General features: G+C 50.5%; 1 protein-coding gene across 1 annotated transcript; it reads right to left on the bottom strand.

Moving 5' to 3' along the window:
• Nucleotides 1-11,999: 11,999 nt before the first annotated feature.
• Nucleotides 12,000-20,078, bottom strand: ndufs5 (NADH:ubiquinone oxidoreductase subunit S5). The gene is made up of 3 exons (XM_038800635.1): nucleotides 19,905-20,078; nucleotides 12,683-12,900; nucleotides 12,000-12,302 (listed from the first exon to the last, which is right to left on the bottom strand). Exons 2-3 carry the CDS (start codon nucleotides 12,896-12,898, stop codon nucleotides 12,198-12,200), a joined length of 321 nt encoding a protein of 106 aa, XP_038656563.1. The 5' UTR covers nucleotides 12,899-12,900; nucleotides 19,905-20,078; the 3' UTR covers nucleotides 12,000-12,197.
• Nucleotides 20,079-22,996: the final 2,918 nt, after the last annotated feature.

A 22,996-nucleotide genomic window follows, 5' to 3' on the forward strand; every position in this document is an offset into this window, starting at 1 on the left:
GCGCCTGTTCAGGTTCACAGAGGGAGAATTCAGAATGTCCAATTCACCTAACAAGCACGTCTTTCTGGAATTGTGGGAGGAAACCGGAGCACCCGGAAGAAACCCACGCAGATACAGGGTGAACATGCAGACTCCACACAGACAGTGACCCAAGCAGGAATTGAACCTGGGACCCTGGAGCTGTGTAGCAAAGTGCTACCCACTGTGCTACCATGCCACCCAATGCAATCTGTGGGAAACAGATCCAGGGAGAATCCTCAACAGAAAACTAATTAAAGTTAATTCAGGGGCAGATTTATTGCTCAAGGGTGATCAACCATTGAAAACCTTATCTGGCTCCACTTTCACAACAGGCAGTACTTCCAGGATGCTGGTGATGTGGCAAATCCATGGCATACGCTGGCAGTTAACGTGGGAACACCAAGTTCTTTGTGGAATAGGTTGAAATAAGTACCAATGTTACCATTATCACCACTTAGTGAGCAGGATTCTGAGACTAAGTGATTGTGGTGATATGCATCACTGTAAATACACAAGGGGTTAATGTAAATACACTGGGACTAAGTAAACACTAGAGGGAGCACCAGAGACATCATGACACACAGACATTCAACCAATAGGCCAGTAAGATAGGACACGACCAATGGGCATTCAAGACACCCAGAGGTGACACTACCACAAGGGGGCTACCCATATAAAAGGACAGGGCATACATGCTCTTCCTCTTTCCATAGGCGCCACTCAGAGAGACAGGGGCAGATCAGGAAGCATCACACCCACCGCATGGATTGGAGCAGACTGGTTAGTTAGACTGAGTTACTATAATTAGATTAGCAGGAGAGTCGAACCCAAGTAGGAGAATTGTTAACTGTTCAATAAATGTGTTAAATCAATCTCCAAGTCTGAACCTTCCTTTGTCAGAGTATACATCAAGGAAGCAGCTTATGCTACGTGAAGAAGCATAACACAACAGTGATGAGGCCGGCACAGAATTCATGTAGCTCCACGACAGCAAAACTGGCGCTGCACCTGGATCGATTCCATTACTGTTAAGGGGCTAGCACCGGCGCCATGTGGAACACTATCGATTCCAATGAGAAACGGTGCCGGATTTGCCAGTTTCGTGATCAACACTCAGGAGGCTGACAAGCTGCAGCCGCACGGTAGCATAGTGATTAGCACAGTTGCTTCACAGCTCCAAGGTCCCAGGTTCGATTCCCGGCTTGGGTCACTGTCTGTGTGGAGTCTGCACGTTCTCCCTGTGTCTGCTTGCATTTTCTCCGGATGTTCCGGTTTCCACCTTCAGTCCAAAGATGTGCAGGTTAGGTGGATTGGCTATGCTAAAATTGCTCTGAGTGTCCAAAAATGTTAGGTGGGGTTATGGGGATAGGGTGGAGGTGTGGGCTTGGATAGGGTGCTTTTTCCAAGGGTCGGTGCAGAGTCGATGGGCTGAATGGCCTCATTCTGCACTGTAAATTCTATGATTATACACATTTCACCCCCCCCCCCCCCCCCCCCCCCCCCCCCCCCCACACACACCATCCCAGCAAGATGGCAGCAAGACGCCTGGCCCAAGATTTACTGACACTGAGCTGGAGACCCTGATGGACGCGATGGAGGAGAGGAGGATGGCCTGTACCGCGGCCTGGGAAGGAGGCTGCCAGTCGGGATTTGCTGTGGCTGGGCGCAGGTGGCAGATGCCGTGAGCACAGCGGGCAACATTGTCTGGACCAGCCAGCAGTGCCAAAAGAAACTGCACAACTTCCTCAGGTTGGCCAAGGTGAGTAGGCAACACCATGCCCCTGGTACTAAACCCCGTCGCACACACCCGGAACCCGAAACCACCGCCCCCCCCCCCCCCCCCAACCCAGAGGGCGGCAGAACACCCACCCTGCACCACACGCCGATGCCATGACCGGGTGCCCTGCCACTGGGCTGCATGCATCGAACTATTTAACTACCTATTTCTGTCCCCCACCACCCCCAGAGAAAGCCGCACACAACTGCCGTAGCGGGAGAAGACAGGAGGGGCACGCTGGAGCTGCGGCCCCTCACCATGACTGGGCAGAGGGCACTGCATGTGGTTGGTAGCCCGGAGGAATGGTAGGTTGCTGAGATGGAGTTCGGCCATGGGTGAGGAAATGAGAACCCACTTATTTGCGGTTCCCCATGGCACATGTATCAACATCCCTCCCCCTCTCCAACACTGCACTCACCCCACCCCCACCCACACACTCACCCCCACCCAGGCCTGCAGTCCAAACATACTCTTGTCTTGTTTCTTGCAGGAGCAGCTGGAGATGGGACATGCCCACCTGGCATCCCCTGCCCCCAGCCAGTGCCACAGTCAGAGCCCTCCGTGATCCGAGCAGCGGCAAGAGCATCTCGGCCACCAGTCCTGCACCTGAGGTTCAGGAGACGCTGGAGCTCGGGTCGGAGAATGACAGTGATTTTCCATCACAGCACCCTCCACCGTCCCAGAGACACTCTCACCTCGGCTGGGTATGTTATTGAAAAGGCTCCTGGGACACTATCTGTTGCTCACCACACGGCTGATGCGGTACAGCATTTGGAGGTAGGAACATCTAAGAGAGCGGACGGTCGGAGTGCAGGCTGGTCCCCTAGGAACTAGCTGCTGTCCAGGTGAGTTTCAGGCTTCTGGAACGGACAGTCCCATCAATTGTAGAGATGCAGTCACAGAGCCAGGGACTACATGAGAGGTTGTTGGTGAGCATCCAGTACCTGCAGGTGCAGTTAGAGGAGTCCAACCGCGTGCAGGCACAGGAGGTGGTGCCAACCATGCATGCCACCCAGGCCAATACCGCACAGGTGGCATCTGCTGTTGAGGCATTGGGGGCAACGTTTTGGCTATGGATCAGCATGTCCAAGACCTGGGGCATTCTGTGCAGGCGCTGGCTGAGGCCCAAGGCACAGTTGCTGCCTCACAGAGGAGATGCCGGAACACTGCAGCACCTCTATCTCATCCCTCCTGTCCCGTACCAGCCTCCCCGGACAGGCGCCGGAATGTGGCGACTAGGGGCTTTTCACAGTAACTTCATTGACGGCTACTCGTGACAATAAGTGATTTTCATTTCATTTCATTTCATTTCATTCATTTGGTGCATCTGGTGGGCAGTGAGCGGATCAGGGCAGCGCCATGTCACCTGGGACACCTGAGCAGCACGGGTCCATCCAGGCCTGGTCGCCCCAGAAGATGCCCGTCAATGGGGACACAGGTTACAGGGCAGGAATCACAGCAGGTCAATAAGGTCCTGTCAGGGCTCGTAAGGCCAGAAAATTAGACACCAGTTAAGTTGGCATAGGTGCAGGGCACAGAGTAGTTATAGGGGCTAGGGCACGTTTATGTATATATTTGTGCACATTAAACACCTGTTCCCACTGTTACAACCAGTCCCCCAGCCGGGGGAGTGTCTCAAACATGTCAGGAATCGTCGAGTGTTCCAGGATGAAGTATCGGGAGTCGGGCGCAGACATGAACGATCCGCAACTGATGGTCACATATCAGCTGCATGTTCATCGAGTGGAACCCCTTTCGGTTTGTGAAGAGCGGCCTGTCATCTACAGGTGCTCATAGGATGAAATGCAACCTGTAGATCACCCCCTAGAGCAGGGGCATATCGTTGATGGCACCGCACCCCGCTGCCCGGGCTCAGTCCATTGAATTGGATGTATTGAGCTGCCTGGGCATATTGGGCCTCCGTGATGGTGCGGGTGCACCTGTGCACCGAGCTCTGTGAGATCCCGGACAGGTCCCCACTTGGCGCCTGGAAGGACGACGTGGCGTAAAGGCTCAGAGCGACCGTCACCTTGAGGGCCACCGGGAGCGGATGACATTCCCCATGTCCCCGTGGTGCCAGATGTGCCATCATCTGGCAGATATGTCTCTCTGCTCAGACGGGGTCTTCAACGGCATGTTCGGTCCATCAGTTTCCCGAATGACAGGCGGTGCCCATACACACAAGGCCTCATGTGGTGCCTTCTTGGCACCTCCTCCTTGGTGGGGAGGGTGTATGGCGGAGGGTGGGTGCACCTGTACGGCTGGTGGCACTCTGCGGAACCAGGGGCCAAGGTGGGTGGTCAGTGGAGTGCACAGCAAAATGGCTGCCTTGCAGTTCGGGGTATTGATTGTCCATGACTGGATACCGCCCCAGTCCCATTGGAGGGGGGGGGGGGGGGGTCACCCTGGCCACTTGGCCTGTTCCCCCCCCAGGCCCTGGCAGGGCCCACCACACCCCAGCCAGTGTCCGCCTGGCAGCCTACTGTCACGCCTCGCTGTGTTCTAACTCCCCTCTCTCCCTCATCAGCCCCGATGCCAGTTTTACAATTTTTAAAAGCACAAGTGAACCGCTCCATCGGGAACTCGGGCCATCGGAGGAGGAGAATCGCGAAGGCCCCGGTGAATACTGGGTCAGGCCCACTAATGATATGCAAATGATGTTTACTGTACGTACGTTCCGGAATGCACTGACGCCGCTGTTGAGGTGACAGAGAGTTGTGATCTGACGCCAAATCGCCACTCGCTGCGATTATGCCGTCGCAACCGATTCTCCGCCCATTCACGGTTCAGCATCAGCCAACAGAGAATCCTGCCCATTGTGTTTCAAATGTCATTGAAGGGATGGAAGACACTACCCCTCCCCCCATATCTAGACAGATATAGCTGGAGTGACTCCCAATAAACAGCCTCGTTCTTCAAATGTGGAGAGATCAAGAGCCTTACACCAATATATCCAGTGAATGAAAGGCAGCCAGATGATCCTGAGAACTATACTATACCTAATGCAATACACGTTCATGTGCACTAACAACTTGCATTTATATAACACCTCTAATGTATAAAAACATCTCAAAGTGCTTCTTAGGAGCATTCACAAAATTTGATTTTATAAGGAAACGGGGCAGACAATCAAAAACCTGGTGAGAGGGGTTGGTATTAAGAAGCCTCTTACGTTAACAGGAATAATGAGGTGGGGAGGTTTATGGAGGGCATTCCAGAGCATTGGGCCCAGACAGCTGAAAGCAGAATCATCAATGACCGAATTATTAAAATCGGTGATGAAGAAGAGGCCAGAATTGGAACAGCATGAAGATCTGAGGGTTTGCAGTGCGAATAGAGTTTGTAAATAGGGAGGGGGGATATCATCGAGGAAATTGAAAATAAGAAGGAGAATTAAAAATAAATTTAGGTGTTGCTGGACAGGGAGCCAACATGGGTCTGCAAGTATTTGAGTGATAAGTGAATGGGACCTGGCAGAGTTTCAGATGAGTTCAACTGTACAGAGGGTTCAAGGTGGGAAGCCAGTAAGGAATGGTTGGTAACAAAGATAGGGATAAAGATTTCTGAAGTAGACAAATAGGTGTAGGAGGAGACTTCCGGTGGCGGCCATAGTGTGAGTGGTCGCACACAGGGCAGCTCCTGCATGAAGGCACAGAAAAGAGCTCTTTTTACCTGATACTGGGTGGAATTTTGATGAAAAGGTGTAGGTGAAGGTCGGAGGAGTAGTTTCCCCCGGGAGTTGATGGCTGCTGGTTACCAAGCTCGGCAGAAGACGGTGAGAGACCTGGCCTAAGAGTTGGAGGAAACCTGTGCTGCAGCAGCCAGTGTAAGATGGCTGTGGGGGGGAAGGGCTGGTGCAGGGTGGAAAGCCACAGATAGAGCAGTAGATGGCTTTCATCTGGAGGAATTCCGCCAACAGAGGAATTCATCTGGAGGAATTCCGCCAACAACTTGTGGGCAGCACGGTAGCATGGTGGTTAGCATAAATGCTTCACAGCTCCATGGTCCCAGGTTCGGTTCCCGGCTGGGTCACTGTCTGTGCGGAGTCTGCACATCCTCCCCGTGTCTGCGTGGGTTTCCTCTGGGTGCTCCGGTTTCCTCCCACAGTCCAAAGATTTGTGGGTTAGGTGGATTGGCCATGCTAAATTGCCCGTAGTGTCCTAGAAAAAAATAAGGTTAAGGGGGGGGTTGTTGGGTTACGGGTATAGGGTGGATACGTGGGTTTGAGTAGGGTGATCATTGCTCGGCACAACATCGAGGGCCGAAGGGCCTGTTCTGTGCTGTACTGTTCTATGTTCTAGAGGAAGGAAATGCACGAGGATCACTCGAAGGCCATCAAAGGAGATGTGGCACCCTGAAGAGTTTGTTGGAACAGTTGAAGAAGTGTTTGGAGGTGCAGGAATTGCAGATCGAAGGAGTGATCTCGGACCACAGCAATTGTGTGGTGGCTCTGGAGGTGGAGGTGGGGCTCCTAGGAGACCTTTGTAAAACACTGAGGGCAAAGGTGGAGGAGCAGGAGAATACCTCAAGGCAGAACCTGCGAATAGTGGGCTTGACTGAAGGAGCAGAAAGTGTGAATGCCATGAGGTATGTTGCGAAGATGCTGGCAGGGTTGGTGGCATAATGGGTGCTAGGTAAGGCCCCTGAAGTGGACAGAGCGCATAGGACCCGAAGGCAGAAGCCTAGAACTGGGGACCCACCGTGGGCGGTGATCGTGATACTCCACAGATTTGTGGAGGAAGAAGATTCTGCGTTGGGCCAGGGAGAAGCGTACCTGCAAATGGGAGGGGAACCAGGTCCGAATTTATCAGGACATCAGAGCCGAGTTGGCAAAGCAGCAGGCAGGGTTCAACAAGGCTAAGGCGGCGCTGTATCGGTGGCAGATCAGGTTTGGATGCTCTACCAGGAAAAACTATGAGTGACGTTTGAAGGCCGGGCGTATTATTTTGAGACCCCAGAAGCGGCCAAAGACTTTATTAAGGAACATAAACTGGGGGCGAACTGAGTGGACAATGCTTGGGAACCTGGATGCTGGCACTTCATAATGGCAGAGAAGGGAGCCATCTGGGATGGGCTAGGTATATGGTGGAATTAGGGGGCTGGAATTAAGTAGGGATGATGAAATGAAAAAAAAAGTGAAATGAAAATCGCTTATTGTCACAAGTAGGCTTCAAATGAAGTTACTGTGAAAAGCCCCTTATCGCCACCTTCCAGCGCTGTTCAGGGAGGCTGGTACGGGAATTGAACCATGCTGCTGGCCTGCCTTGGTCTGCTTTATAAGCCAGCAATTTAGCCCTGTGCTAAACCAGCCCCTGTAATGATGATGGACGGTAGAGGGGTTTGGAGGCATAAGCCTCGTTAAGGCTGGTAACATGGGATGTCGGGATTTGATTTGAGATCGAGAAGAGTGGCGATTTTAATGAGCAAAAAAATGGGATTTGTTAGTATGAAGGTAAGGGATCCGGGTGGGAGATATATGATTGTGAGTGGGGGAGTGGGGTGTGGTTAATGTGTATGCCCCAAATTGGGAAGATGTAGGTTTTATGAGGGGGTTTCTGGCAGTGTTCCCGGAGTTGGCCACGCACCAGTTGATCATGGGAAGAGATTGTAACTGTGTCCTAGAACCGAGGGTGGATAGGTCGAGTCCCAGGTCGATGGGTAGGTTATGAATTGCAAAGGAGCTGGGTGGGTTTATGGATAGGATGGGTATGGTGGATCCATGGCATTTTCAGAACCCAGGGGGGAGTATTCCTTCTTTTCACATGTCTATAAGGTGTATTCGAGAACTGATTACTTTGTAGTGAGTTGGGAGATTTTGGTTGGGGTGGAGGGGGCAGAGTATGCGGGAATAGTTATCTTGGACCATGCGTCGCACTGGCTGAAGATTTGGTTTAGATCGGGATGAGAGCAGAGGCTGGGCTGGAGGTTTGACTTTGGGTTGTTGGCAGATGGAGGTATTTCTGATGAGGTGCGGGTGGCAATTAAGGCGTATGTGGAGTTAAATCAGAATGGAGAGGTGCCGGCGGTCATTTTCTGGGAAGCACTGAAGGCCCAGGGTGAAATTATTTTGTTTCAGGCTGGTGCGGATTGGGAAAGGAGGGAGGAATATGTCCGTCTAGTGAGCAAGATAGTGGAGGGGGGCCAGGGAATATTCGAGGGTGCCCACCACGGAGGGATTGGTGAGGAGGAAAAGGTTGCAGAGGCAGATTGACAGGTTGATGGGGAGAGCGGTAGGGCAATTGCTTTAGGCAAGAGGGGTGCAATATGAGTAGGAGGAGAAGGCGAGCCGCATGCTGGCGCACCAGCTGTTGGAGGCAAGTTGCGTCCAGGGAAATATTGAACATACGGACAGGGGCTGGAGATGTGGTGTCGCAGCCAGGGAAGATAATGAAGCGTTTAGGGAGTACTACCGGGGACTACGAGGCGGAACCACGGGGAGAGGAAGGGGACATGGGGCGGTTTCTGGATGAGCTGGAATTACCCCAGGTGGAGGAAGCAAAGGGGCAGGCGTTGGAGTAGCCCCTCGGGCTGAGGTGCTGGATAGCATCAGGGGTATGAAGTCGGGGAGGGCCCCCGGGCCAGACGGGTACCCGCCGGAATTTTATAAGGTATTTGCGACGGACTTGGCACCACAACTGTTGGGGCGTGTAATGAAGAACTGGAGAAGAGGGAGCTGCTGGAGACGATGACGCAGGCAGTAATCACGCTAATCTTGAAAAAAGGGAAGGATCCGGTGGAATGTGGGTCGTATAGACCCATATCACTATTGAACACGGACGTGAAAGTAGTGGCTAAGTTGTTGGTGGGGAGGATGAAGGATTGCGTTGCGGGGGTGGTTGCAGAAGATCAAACAGGCTTAGTGAAGGGCAGGCAGCTCGCGAGTAATATAAGACGCTGTTGAATGTGGTGATGAATCCGTCGGCGGCTCTGGTACCGGAGGTGATGGTGTCCATGGACGCGGAGAAGGCATTTAAAAAATATATATTTTATTAAGGTATTTGAAAATTTTTATAACAGTAACATAAACAATGACATCAAAATGGTAAAATAAACATTTCCCCACCCAGCCCAATCTTCACACACCTCAACCATACAACAATCCACCGCCCCCCCCCCCCCCCCCCAACCCCTTTGGAATACTGCATCTGCTGACATTTTAATTTTCCCCGAGAAAGTCGACGAACGGCTGCCACCTCCAGGAGAACCCTAACATTGACCCTCTTAAGGCAAACTTTATTTTCTGAAGACTGAGAAACCCAGCCATGTCACTAATCCAGGCCTCTACACTTGGGGGCTTCGAGTTCCTCCACATTAACAAGATCCGTCTCCGGCTACCAGGGAGGCAAAGGCCAAAACGTCGGCTTCTTTCGCCCCCTGAACTCCCGGCTCTTCCGACACTCCAAAGATCGCTACCTCTGGACTCGGCACCACCTGTGTTTTTAGTACCGTGGACATTACCACTTCAAAATCCCAGAGAAGGCATTTGATGGGGTGGAGTGGAGTGGTGGTACTTGTTTGAGGTTTTGGGACGGTTTGGGTTGAGATTTGTGGCATGGGTGCGGTTGCTGTATGTGACACCAAGGGCGAGTGTGAGTATGAATAATATGAGTTCGCGAAGCTTTGACTTATACAGGGGTACGAGGCAGGGGTGCCCGCTGTCACTGTTGCTGTTTGCGCTGGCCATAGAGCCGTTGGCGATGGCTCTTGGGGGGTCGGCGGAGTGACATGGGGATCATGAGGGGACAGAGGGAGCATCGCTCGTCTCTCTATGCCGATGACCTGTTGCTGTATGTTTCGGATCCACTGGAGAGTATTGAAAGGATTATGGGTCTGCTGGGGAGGTTTGGAGGGTTCTCAAACTGAATGTAGGGAAAAGTGAGGCTTTCCCGGTGAATGAGCGGGGCAGCGGGATAATTTAGGGGGGTGCCATTTAAGGTAGCAAGGGCTAGTTTAGGTATTTGGGGATTCAGATAGCGAGGGAATGGACAGGGCTTTGTAAGTGGAACTTAACAAAGCTGGTGGAAGACAAGAGGGATCTCAGCAGGTGGGATATACTGCAGTTGACCTTGGTGGGGAGGTTCCAAGTGGTGAAAATGAATATTCTGCCGAGGTACTTGTTCATTTTTCAGGCTCTCCCAATCTTTATGCCAAAAGCTTTTTTTCGGAAATTGAACATGATCATTTCTGACTTTGTATGGGCGGAGAAGGTGCCGAGGGTGGGGAGGACTCTGCTGCAGAGCCAGAGGCAGCAGGGGGGGGGGGGGGGGGGGGGGGGGGGGAGGTTTGGCGTTGTCTGCTTCATTATTATTGGGCAGCAAATGTGGAAAAAGTGCGGCGATGGTGGGAAGGAGAAGGGGCAGAATGGGTTAGAATGGAGGAGGAATTTTGCAAGGGGTCTAGTTTGAGGGTTATGATTACGGCAGCATTGCCAATGGTTCCGAGTAGGTATTCAGGGAGCCGGGTGGTGCAGTCCACGGCGAAGATATGGAATCAGTTGAAACACATGAAGAGGTATTTTAGGGTCGAAGGGATGTCTGTGTTAACGCCGCTGTGCGAGAATCACGGGTTTGAGCCAGGGGGGATGGATAGTGTAAACAGGAGGTGGAGGGAAGTGGGGCTGGTCAAGGTGAGCGATCTATATTTGGAGGAAGGGTTCGCCAGTCTGGAGGAGCTAAGGGAGAGGGTAGAGCTGCCGAGGGGGAGTGAGTTCAGATATCTGCAGGTTAGGGACTTTGCGCAAAAGGTTTGGAGGGGGTTCCCTAGATTGCAGGGATACACAATGCTGTAGCGCCTGCTGCTTCCGGATGTGAAAGGAGAGGGCAGAATTGGGGATATAGTTGATTGCTGGGAGTATGTTTCCCATGGTGTTTATTTGCTGTAACCTGTTTTTATACAGGTTTGCAATAAAATATTTTTTTTTTTTTTAAAGTGGGTGCAGGAGTAGAAATAGGTAACATTACAGAGATGGTGGTAGATGATCTCGGTGACGGACGGGATAAGGAACAAAAGCTCAGCTCAGGGTCAAATAAGATAACAAGATTGAAATAGTCTAGTTCTGTCTCCAGTTCTGTGGATGATCAGTCATGATCATAATGAATGGTGGATCAGGCCTGAAGGGCCTCCTCCTGCTCCCAATTTCTATGTTTCTCCGTCTCAGACAGTGGTCAGGATGAGGGATGGAGTTAAGTGGCTAGGCAACAATTCCAATGCATACTGATCAAGCATGTTATGTTTAACAATGTTCACGGAGTTTTGGGCTGTACAGGAGTATGAGACTGTCGAGTTGCGGGAGAGGTTTGAGTTGCTGAAGGGAAATGAGTTTAGGTCTACAACGGTGCGGGACTTTGCAAGGAGTGGAAGGCGTTTCCCAGGTTGCTGGGGTATCTTATCAGAGCAATTGCTACTCCTGAACAAGTTGGGAGAGGGTAGGATTGGGGATATATATGGGTGGTTGAGGGAACGGGGGGGGGGGGGGGGGGGGGGGGGGGGGGGGCACAAGTGGTGAGGATCAAGTGCAAATGGGAGGAGTTGGGGGAGGAAATAGACTGGGGTCTATGGTGAGGCGACGCGCAGGGTGAATTCAACCTCCTCTTGCGCGCGGATCAGCTTGATTCAATTCAAGGTGGTGTACAGATTATACATGACCCGGGCGCAGATGAGTGGGTTCTTTCAAGGGGTGGCCGCCGAGCGCGAGAAGTGCAGGCGGGTGCCGGCGAATAATGCACGCATGTTCTGCAGTTGTGGGAAGCCCGACAGTTACTGGGAAGCGGTGTTTGGGATGTTATCTAAAATTGTGGGGGTGGAGGTAGACCGGACCCAATGGCAGTGATCTTTGGGGTATTGGAAATGCCTGAGCTGCTGGCAGGGAAGAGGGCCGATGTCTTGGCCTTCGCCTCTCTAACTGCCTGGCGGAGGATCTTGCTGAATTGGTAGTCCTATATACACCACCAGGGTGGGGGACCTGTATGACTTTCTATGGTTGGAAAAGATCAAATTTGAGTTGAGAGTGTCGGAGGAGGGCTCTGAGACACGGTGGGGGTTGTTCATGACAATGTTTGAGGAACTGTTCGGCGCAGGGGATAAAAAGGGGTAAAACTGTGGATTGTGAGGGTCTTGAGTGTGTTGTGTATGTTACTGTTTTTTAAAACACGTTTGTAATAAAATACATTTAAAAAAAAAAGAAAACACATAGCAAGCAGTGTCACATTAAGTTAAATTTATTCTCTGATGTTAAATTATACAGATTTGGCCAAACCCACAACAACTAAACACATGGCATACAGGCTTTCACGATAATCTTTAACAGACCAACTCCAGTGTTTCAGTCTTTAGCTGGAACTGGTGAGAGGATCCTCACTGATGTTTGCTCTGACCAATGCGATAGAGCGAGGGCAGCACCTTATGGACGTTGCTCATCATTGCCAGTGTGGTGATCTGGAGGAGTGTACTTGCCTTCCTTCACCAGCTTTTCCTTTTGCATTCTGATTTCTGCCAGCCTCTTTCTCTGTAAACAAGGCAACATGCAGAAGCAATGTAAGCAAAACACTTGGGAGCTTGTGGAGATCTAATCTGCTATAGGCAATGGGGAAGTTACCTGACAACATGGCAGTATTGCCATGTGTGTTTAGTGAATGGGTACAAAGTCATTGCAGAGTGGGGAACAAAAACTGGTACTTGAACCAAGTTAGGGTGATACCCACATTTCAGATGGCTTCCAACACTACAATTGTGTGTTACTTCAAATAATTTTTGATCTAACCTAAGCTTGAGGGGCTGAATACACAGTTGTATTTTTCAATTTGGCCAAATAATTTCATACCCATATAGTTTACCAAAATCTTTGTGACAGGACAGCACATAACCCCGACCCCACAGTATACTCACCAATTTCTGCCGATCCATACATTCATGGAAATCGTCCATTTCCAGTTTACACTCCTTCATGGCTCTGATCTTCCCGATTCCATGTGCACACTCAATCCACTCCTTTTCAAATGCATGGCAACGAGCTGCACGCCCGTTGGGTTGTCCACCACTTTGGACCAGCAGCCATTTATCAATATTGAGACCTATCTTTTCTTGAAGATCAATCAACGGCATGGCTGAGAGTGGAAGTACAGGACATTCACAAATTAACTGATGGAAATAAATGTAGCATTGCGCGTTGGGTAGGGGAATTTCCAAGCTGAATATTTACACCATGCAGAATGCGGGAAGGATCTCCGTGCTTTTGTTTGCAACATTTTAATTAAGTTTTATACAAAACATGTATATAATTATACACAAAAAAGACACCCCACCACAGACAGAACTATGACAAAAACCCTACTCCACGCCCCCTCCCCAAGCAGCTGATGGTGTCCAACTCTTTGAGATTACAGAATGAATGGGCTCCATCTTTTGTGGAATCCCTCGGTCGCCCCTCTCAAGGCGAACCTAACTTTTTTAAGGTGTAGGAATTCCATCAAATCCTCCAGCCATTTGGAGACACAGGGCGGATAAGCTGACCTGCATCCCAACAGGACCCGCCTGCGAGCAATCAGCAAGGCAAAGTCTAAAACATCTTCCCCGCCCCCATCTACAGCTCCAACACCCCAAATGTGGCCCTCATGGGACTGGGCTCAAAAAGATTGCTTGTCCTCCACTCCCTCAGACAACCAGCTCATCCTCAACCACTTTAAATGTGCCCGATACACCACTTTTCATTGAATCAACTCGCACACGTAATGGTGTTCACTCTGCGCAACACTTCACACCACACCACACCCCATCCTCCAATGCTATTCCCAACTCCTCCTCCCACTTAGCCGTAACCCCCTCCAGCGGTACCATACCCTCCTCCAGAATCCTCCCCATGAATCCCCGAGGTACCCCCCTCCTCCATGCCCGCCACTGACAGCATTCTCTCTTGGAAAGAACTTCCTCGCAAGTTTCAGACTGTGGGATTCCAAACTTCTGCGTCAACTCTTCCAAACTCCTGAATCGCTCCTCCAGAAACAAATGCTTCATTCATACCATCCCCTTGTCCTCCCGGCCCCAAAATCTAACATCTCATCTAGCCAGCTAAAACAGGTGGTTTGCACATATCAGCACCATCTTCGAAGCCGCCCCTAGCTTAAAATGCTGCCGAAATTGCCTCCAAATCTTCAGCTGCTACACCACCGGATTGCCAGAGTATTTCCTTGGGGAGAACGGAAGTGGCGGCATCACCAGCGCCCGCAACTCCGACCCCTTACATGAACCCGACTCCATCTTAGCCCAAACTTCCTCTTGGTCCCCGTATCAGCCCAGCACCTTTTCGGCGTTCGCTGCCCAGTATTAATAAATCAAATTCAGCAGAGTCAAATCACGCACCCGACTGCCGAACCCTCTGAAGCAACATTTTCCAAATTCTGGCGACCTTGCCCATCCAAATAAACAATGTGATCAATCACTCCACTCCCAGAAAAAACACTTTCAGCAAAGACTCTGGCAGGCATTGGGATAAAAATAAAAACTGGCCTGCCAATGACAGAGGGAGGCTACCCCACCTCTGTAAATCCGCGTTGACCCGACCCACCAGGCTCGCGAACTTTAATTTACACATCCGGGCCCAATCTAGAGCCACCTGAGCCCCCAGATAATTGGGAGGTCACCACACGAAACGGCAGCCCCCTCCAAATCCGCACCCCTCCCCGGCGGAGGAACTGAAAAGCACTCGCTCTTCTCCAAGTTCAGTTTGTATCCTGAGAAAGACCCAAATCGAGTCAACAGCCCCATTATATCCCCCACCATGGGACGGGTCTGAGATGTACCAAAGATCATCGACATATGAAATGAAATGAAAATCGCTTATTGTCACGAGTAGGCTTCAATGAAGTTACTGTGAAAAGCCCCTAGTCGCCACATTCCGGCGCCTGCTCGGGGAGGCTGTTACGGGAATCGAACCGTGCTGCTGGCCTGCTTTCAAAGCCAGCGATTTAGCCCAGTGTGCTAAACAGCCCCTTGCTCCACCCTCCTCATTAGCCCCCTCCACTTATCCGGCTGCCTCAGTATGATGGCCAAGGCTCTATCGCCAATGCAAACAGGAGGAGGGACATAAGGCACCGCTGCCTTGTTCCCCTATAGAACTGGAACTATCCCGAGTTCAGATTATTCATACGGACACTCGCTGTGGGCTCCCTATAAAGCAACTTAACCGACGACACGTTTGGACCGTATCCCAAACCGTTCCAACACTGCAAAGTAACTCCACCCTATCAAAGGCCTTCTCCGCATCCAGCGCCACAATTATCTCTTGCTCCCTCCCTCACAACGGGGAGCATGCCACGTTCAAGGATCTGGGTGTTATGAGTCACTTAAAGATGCTTTATCAATTCCTTGAGGCTATTGCAAAAGCAAACAAGATGTTGTCACGACAATTCCAAACAAGAAACACTATTATGCCATTGTGAAAGGCCTTGGTTTCAACTAGAATATTGCATCCTGCTTTGGATCGCTCATATGCTGAGGGCCAGGAAAATGTTCATTGGAAAGATATTTGTTTAATACTCTGTTCAAAGGCTCTCAGTTATGAGTCGGTTTAGAGAGCTGAACGCTTTTGTTACACTAGGAAAGTAGAGAATCTGAAGGCATTTGATTAGGGTCTTTTGAAATAATGAAAGGATTAGACCTGGCCTAAGTAGACATGCTAACCAATCTATATAGATAAGGGAGACCAAGAGGAATAAAGAGATGCACAAGCAGAAAAACATAGTTTGATTTTAGGAGATACTAGTTGTTAAGAGTCACTAACCTACAGAGCAAGTTGTAGCACATACAGTGAATGCAGATTACAACAAATATTCAAAAGTGAGCCGGATGAGCATCAAAGAGCAGCACTATATCTACAGCACAAAATCACAAAATTGTTACGGTGCAGGAGGCTGTCGTTTGGCCCACTGTATCTGTACTGACTCCAACTGAGCATCGTGACTTCATTCTCCCATCTCTCCCCATACCCCTGCATAGTTTCTCTTCAAATAATCATCTCATGCCCTCTTGAATACCTAAATTGAACAGCCAGTCTTCCTCTGTATTAAGTATTGTCCCAATTTAGTGTTATCTGTAAATTGTACCTTTACAGAGTCCAAATGGTTTACAATAAAGGGAACAGCCATTCCAGCATTAATCCCTGTGGAACACCACTTCCTATCCCCTGCCAGTCTGAGTGATTACCTTTAACCTCTGTACTATTTTCTCATTTGCTTACAACTACTTGCCCCCTGACTCCACAGACTCTGACTGCAGACAAGTCTATTATTTGGTACCTTATCAAAGTGTGACATCTACTGTATTATCCTTAACTATTCTTTTTATTGCTACTTCAAAGAATTCAATAAGAGGGCTATAGTTTCCAGGACTCAGTGCCCCACTATCTCCTTTCTAGCTTATTCTAATGTGCACAGTGGCAACCCATTCAACCATGTCCTTCAGTGAATTGATTTATAAAATCTTCATTTAACCAGACAACCTCCCCTACTCTCAGTCCATTCACCTTTCCAACTCAAATGTATTGTAAATTCCAATCTGTACTAGTGGCACCTCCAAGTTTTAATTTACAAGATGTGGGCTTCACTGGCAAGACCTACATTTGTTGCCCATCCCAAGGTGCCCTTGAGAAGGTGGTGGTGGACTTCCGGTGGCAGCCATGGAGTAGGTTGCACATTTGATAGCTCCCGCCTGTGATGGACCTTTGAGAAATCCCCCTCCGGTGTATGGAGAATTGGACCAGAAGTGGATGTGTGAGAAGGCAAAGTCCTATAAGGAAGATGTGAGCAGAGCCGGTCACGCGGGACAGCATGGCGGCGAGCAAGGGCGCGAAGGGGTGACGGCAGAGTGGTCGACGGAGCAGCTGGTGAAGTTTTTCGAAGATTGCTTCGCCAAGCTGAAGGAGGACACGCTGGACTCAATTAAGGCTTCGATTGATCAAGTTGTGCAGAATCAAGAGACCCATGGAACAGCAATCCAGGAGGCGGAGAAAAAGGTGTCCGAGCACAAGGAATACATAACCGTGCTGTCGACCAAGGTGGAGATGATGAAGGACCGCCAGAGAAGAATGCAGGAGAAGCTGGAGGACCTGGAGAACAGGTCCAGGAGGCAGAATCTTAGAACTGTCAGCCTCCCTGAAGGCAGTGAGGGATCGGATGCAAGGGCTTATGTGACGGACATGTTGGTGAAGTTGATGGGGGCTGAGGCGTTCCTCGGCCCCTGGAAGTGGATAGACCGCACAGAGCCCTGGCGAAGAAGCCCCGAGCGAACGAGCCGCCGAAGGCAATGGTGGTTTGCTTTCACCGTTTCCTGGACAAGGAACACGTTCTGCGGTGGGCCAAGAAGGAACGGAGTAGCAAGTGGGAGAATTGTGAGCTGCGCATTTATCAGGACCTGTGCGCGGATCTGGCCATTGGGCGAGCTGGGTTTAAGCGGGCAAAAACGGCCCTCTTTAAGAATGGGGTGAAGTTTGGGATGCTGTACCCAGCCCGTCTGTTGGTCACACATGAGGAACGGGACTTCTACTTCGAAACACCAGACAAAGTATGGACCTTTGTTAAAGAAAAGAGGCTGGAGGCAAATTAAAAGTCACTGAAACCTTGGAGAAGTACTGTGGCGGTGATGTGTTGTGCTGGGCTATACAAGTATATGTGTAATAAGGGGCTGTTTCGATGGTAAAGGTAACTTTGCCTTGCAGGGAGATGGTCAGAGGGGGGTGGTCTTTGGGGTTGGTTCTGTTTTTGGGTGTTTTTTTTCCTAACGTGGCTGTTTCTTCACTGTTCTTTCTGATGTTTGTTTACTGGGGAATGTGATGCTTTTAATGTTTGTCAAAGTGAGGGGAGAGAACAATGGGGGGACAGACTGCTTGATGCCCGGGGCAGGTGCTATTACGTCAGCATGGGTCAGCTGACACTCGGAAGCACAGTGGGGGGTGAGCAGGTGTTAAGCTGGAGCTTGACTTGGGGGGTTGGGTTTCTCGTATTGTTGCTGGGGGGCGGGGAGAGGGAGCTGTTTTGCTGACAGGGGAGGAACTATTACTCATGGACAAATGGGAGGTCGGGAACGGTGAATGGCTCGAGGAGGCGGAGGGCGGGAGCTAGAGGTTGGCCTAAAAAGGGTGATTGTTAGTCGGTCGGAGGGGGGTGTGGAAGCCCCCCGACCAGGCAGATTACATGGAATGCCAGAGAGCTGAATGGGTCGGTCAAGAGGGCTCACGTGTTTACGCATTAGGGGGCTGAAGGCGGACGTGGCAATGCTACAAGAGACACGCCAGTCGAGACTGAGAAAGGGGTGGGTTAGCCAAGTATTCTACTCAGGACTGGACTGAAAGACCAGGGGGGTAGAGATCTTGATCAACAAACGAGTGGCATTCGAGGCAGGGAGAATCGTGTCAGACAAAGGGGGTTAGGTACATAATAGTGAGTGGGATGCTGGAGAGGATGCGAGTGGTATTTGTGAACATATATGCTCCGAATTGGGACGATGTGGAATTTATGAGGCAGGTTTTAGGTAAGATCCCAGACTTAGAGTCACATAACCTGATCATGGGAGGAGACTTTAACACAGTCGTTGATCCGGAATTGGACCGGTCAAAATCCAAGACAGGGAGGAGGCCGGAATTGAAGGGGTCTGTGGAACAGGTGGGGGGGGGGGGGGGGGGTGTGGAGTCGGCCCATGGAGATTTGCACGGCCAAGGGAGAAGGAGTTTTCCTTTTTTTCACATGTCCTGAGTGTAGAGACCTGGATTAGCAACATGGCTGGGTTTCTGTCTCGAAGTTCGCATTAAGAGGGTCAACGGTCGGGTTCACCCGGAGGTGGCAACCGTTCGTCGACTTTCTCGGGGGAAATTAAAATGTCAGCAGAAACAGAATTTCAAGGGGGGGGGGGGGGGGAAGAGGGAACGAGGGATGGATTGTTGATTTATGGTTCGGGTGTGTGAAGGTTGGGTTGTGGGTGGTAATGTTTATTTTACCATGTTTATGTCATTATTATTATTATTCTAAAAATTTTCAAATATCTTAATAAAAATATTAAAAAAAGAGTTGGTGGTGAGCTGCCTTCATGAACTGCTTCAGTCCACTTGGCGTAGATACACCCACCATACTGTTAGTGTGGGAATTCCAGGATTTTGACCCAGTGACAGTCTTCTTCTTGGGCAGTCCCTCAGTGTCAAGGTTAACTTGCTTCTGCTCCGGGGAGGTGGATTCTGCGGTGACTGAAAAGTTCAATCCTGGATCCGCAGACTTAGCCGCAGGTTTGGCAGCTGCTGTCTGATGAGGTGGGTGGGTGGGACGATCTGGATTTTCCTTCCACTGCTTACACTTGGCCTCCATGTGCCCCACCCTACAATGTTGAAGGTGACTGGCGCCATCGCGGATGTTTTTGCAACAGCTTGAGCATTTCTACGGCAAGCGACTCCCACGTGTCAGTGGGGAGATTGCATTTAAGGAACAGTGATGTATTTCCAAGTCAGCGATTTGGAGGGAAACTTCCAGGTGGTGATGGTCCCAGGTGGAGACTCTGGGGCTCTCACTCTCTCTCAAACCTGCCATATTCTCATCTTCACAAACCACTTCCCCTCTCCCACCACCTTCCCCCTCTCCCCCCCTCCACCACCACCTTCCCCCTCTCCCCCCCTCCACCACCACCTTCCCCCTCTCCCCTCCACCACCACCTTCCCCCTCTCCCCTCCACCACCACCTTCCCCCTCTCCCCTCCTCCACCACCTTCCCCTCTCCCCTCCTCCACCACCACCTTCCCCCTCTCCCCTCCACCACCACCACCTTCCCCCTCTCCCCTCCTCCACCACCACCACCTTCCCCCTCTCCCCTCCTCCACCACCACCACCTTCCCCCTCTCCCCTCTACCACCACCACCTTCCCCCTCTCCCCTCCACCACCTTCCCCCTCTCCCCTCCACCACCACCGTCCCCCTCTCCCCTCCACCACCACCTTCCCCCTCTCCTCTCCACCACCTTCCCCCCTCCTCTCCACCATCAGTGGCCTCTAAAGGCTGCTCAGCTGTTTCTATTCAAGTGGAGAAGCCTCCGGCCCGGGCTGACTCGGTTCAAAAAAAAACTCCCCCTTTCCCTTCTCACCTCCCAGGCGTTTTTTTGCCCTTCCACACCAACTGCTTCACTTTCCGGCCTGCTGTAAAACGCACGCAAAGTTTACGACCGGACGTCCTGCCGTCACTGGCGGGGCTCTGCTGCCCCCTAGAGCAACTGAGCTGCTCCAACACGCTCAATGGGAAAAGCCAGTGACCATCCAGCGCAAAATGTGCTTCTTAATATTTCACCCGTCAGCCCAGCAGCCAGCTACATCCCCGAATATCTTTTTAACCCGTTACTACACGTAACATCCCAACAGCTCTGAGATATGTTAAAATTTACAGTTGATTTATTTGATTTTCTATCTTTGAAAAATATTCCAGACCTCATCCATTCATTTATTCACATGTGTACCCTGAGCAGAGGGAACTTCTTGGCTCATTGTGTGTTTATGGTTCATCCTGAACTATTTTTTCTTGAAAAACATTTGATTGAAGGCATTTTGAAATATTTACAAACACAAAACAGCAAAACCAAAAGGACAATGCAAATACAAGCCCCAATCACCACCTCAACCCATTTGTTTCCATCCCATTTCATTTTAACTGTTTTTTTACCATTTCTTTCTCTCGTCTTTATATATATTCACCCCCCATCTTATTCACCTTTCCTTGCCCTTTCTCCCCTTTGCTTCCCCCTTCCCCTCCCTCCACATCTACATCTGTCACTGTTTACCCTCTGATGTTAGTTTCTCTGCAGTTTGGCCTTTCACACATTTTGTTCTCTGGGCACTGTGGTGATATGCATCACTATAAATACACAAGGGGTAAATGTAGATACGCTAGGACACTGTAAATACACAAGGGATTAATGTGAACACACACCTAGCTAGACACTAGAGGGAGCACCAGAGACATCACGACACACACACAGTCAACCAATAGGTCAGTAAGATAGGACACGACCAATGGGCATTCACGATACACACAGAGATGACACCACCACAGGGGGACATTACACCAACCCGTATATAAGGACACAGCACACATGATCTTTCTTTTTCCAGCGGAGACACTTAGTGAGTACAGACAGGGTTGATTGAAACACATCACACCCACCACGTGGATTGTAGCAGACTGGTTAGTTAGTCTGAGTAGCTATAGCAGGATTAACAGGAGAGTCGAATCCAAGTGGGAGAATCGTTAACAGTTTAATAAATGTATTAAAGCTATCTCCAAGTCTGAACCTTCCTTTGTCAGAGTGAACATCAAGGAAGCAGCTTATGCTTCGTCAAGAGCATAACAAAACAGGGACTGCCATTAGTACTCTTTCACCATGGTTTCTGTGGCTATGAGCATCCCGTTTCCCTAGGTTTCTGTGACTATGACTCATCTTTCATTCCTACTCCACAGTATAAATATTTCACACTTTCTCTGTCATTAGCTTTGACAAAGAGTCATCGGACTCGAAACGTTAGCTCTTTTCTCTCCCTGCAGATGCTGCCAGACCTGCTGAGATTTTCCAGCATTTTCTTTTTGTCCCCAATCACCATGCCAGCCCGCAAATGCTTCCCTCCCCTCAGAAATCACCATTCGCTCATCTACCACCCCAGTATCCGCCTTCTTTTTCCAACCTTTCGTCCCCCCCAACCAGAAACTACAACCCAAATCAAACGCAACTCAAAACTAACCATCCCCCCGCCCGCTGATGACTTAATCCTTAAAGAAGTCAATACATGACTTCCACCTCAAAGTGAATCACTCTTCTACCCCACGAATGGCGAACCTGACCTTTTCCAGGTGCAGAAATTCTGCCAAGTCGCTCACCCATATCCCGGCCTTCAGCAGTTCGAGTCATGCCAGCCCAACAAAATCTGTCTCTGGGATATCAGGGAATCAAAGGCCAAAATATCAACCGCTCTTCCCACCTACACCCCTGGATCCTCTGGCACTCCAAAATATCGCCATCTCCAGACTCGGAGCTATGTCTACCCCCAAAACCTTTTTCGTAATCTCTGAAAAGCCCTTCCAGAATCCCCTCAACTTTGGGCAAGCCCAAAATGCATGGACATGGTTCGCCGGCCCCCCTTCACACCGCCCACACCTATCCCCCACTCCCGAGAAGAACCGATTCATTCTCAACTCCATCATGTGTACCCTGTGCATCACCTTCAACTGAATGAGGCTTCGCCTCACAACGAGGATGCACTCACCTTCCACAAAGCTTCCCTCCACACTCCAGCCCCCAACGCCCCTCCCAGCTCCACCCACTTATGCCTAATCTCCTCCACGGGGATGCTGTTCCTCTCCATCAGCTCCACATATATGTCCACCACTCTGCCCTCCCCCAATTTCATCCTCAGATAGAAGCTTATCCTGCATCACCAGGCGGCAGTCTCAGAACAACAGCATCTCCTTCCTAACAAAGTTCCTAACCTGCAGATACCTGAATCCAATCCCCTTTGGTTACAGATATGTCTCCTCTAGCTCCTCCAGGTCTGTGAACTTTTCCCCAATGAATAAATCCCTGAAACATTCTATCCTTACCTGCTGCATCCCTGGAAACCTGCATCCAGACCCACCGACGCAAACCTATGATGATCACAGATCGGCGCCCACAAAGACGCGCCTTCCAAACCAAAGTGCTGCCTACACTGGTTCCAGACCCTCAGCGCTGTTACCACCACTGACCACATGGTGTGCCTGACTGGCGAGAGTGGAAGGGGTGCCAACAACAGTGCCCTCAAACTGGTCCCCTTACACGAGGCCACCTCCAGTGCCCCCAAACCGACTGTTCCTCCACCGCTGATCTCCTAACTACCACCCCCTCCTACCCTCGTTCCCTCTTCATGAACACCATCCTAACCCATGGGATCTCACCTCAAAATCATACGTTCACCTTCTGAAAAAAAGACTTGGGGACAAAAATTGGGAGGTTCTGGAACACAAACAAACCCTTCAGCAGCACCGTCGCCTTCACTGTCTGTACCCGACCCACCAAAGACAATGGCCGCACATCCCACCTCTTAAAGTCCTCCCTCATTCCCTCCACCAGCTGTGCCAAATTCAACTTGTGCAGCTGGGCTCAACTCTGCGCCACCTGTATCCTAAGGTATGAAGTTAAAAACTCACCACTATTCT

This window comes from Scyliorhinus canicula, chromosome 1 (assembly GCF_902713615.1).
Source record: "Scyliorhinus canicula chromosome 1, sScyCan1.1, whole genome shotgun sequence".
NCBI lineage: Eukaryota > Metazoa > Chordata > Chondrichthyes > Carcharhiniformes > Scyliorhinidae > Scyliorhinus > Scyliorhinus canicula.

Excerpts from the sequence above, each read along its gene's own strand:
- ndufs5 (XM_038800635.1), bottom strand. The coding sequence starts at position 12,898 with ATGCCGTTGATTGATCTTCAAGAAAAGATAGGTCTCAATATTGATAAA. Across the intron at positions 12,303-12,682 it reads GTATGGATCGGCAGAAATTG|AGAAAGAGGCTGGCAGAAAT; the intron begins GTGAGTATACTG and ends CCTTGTTTACAG.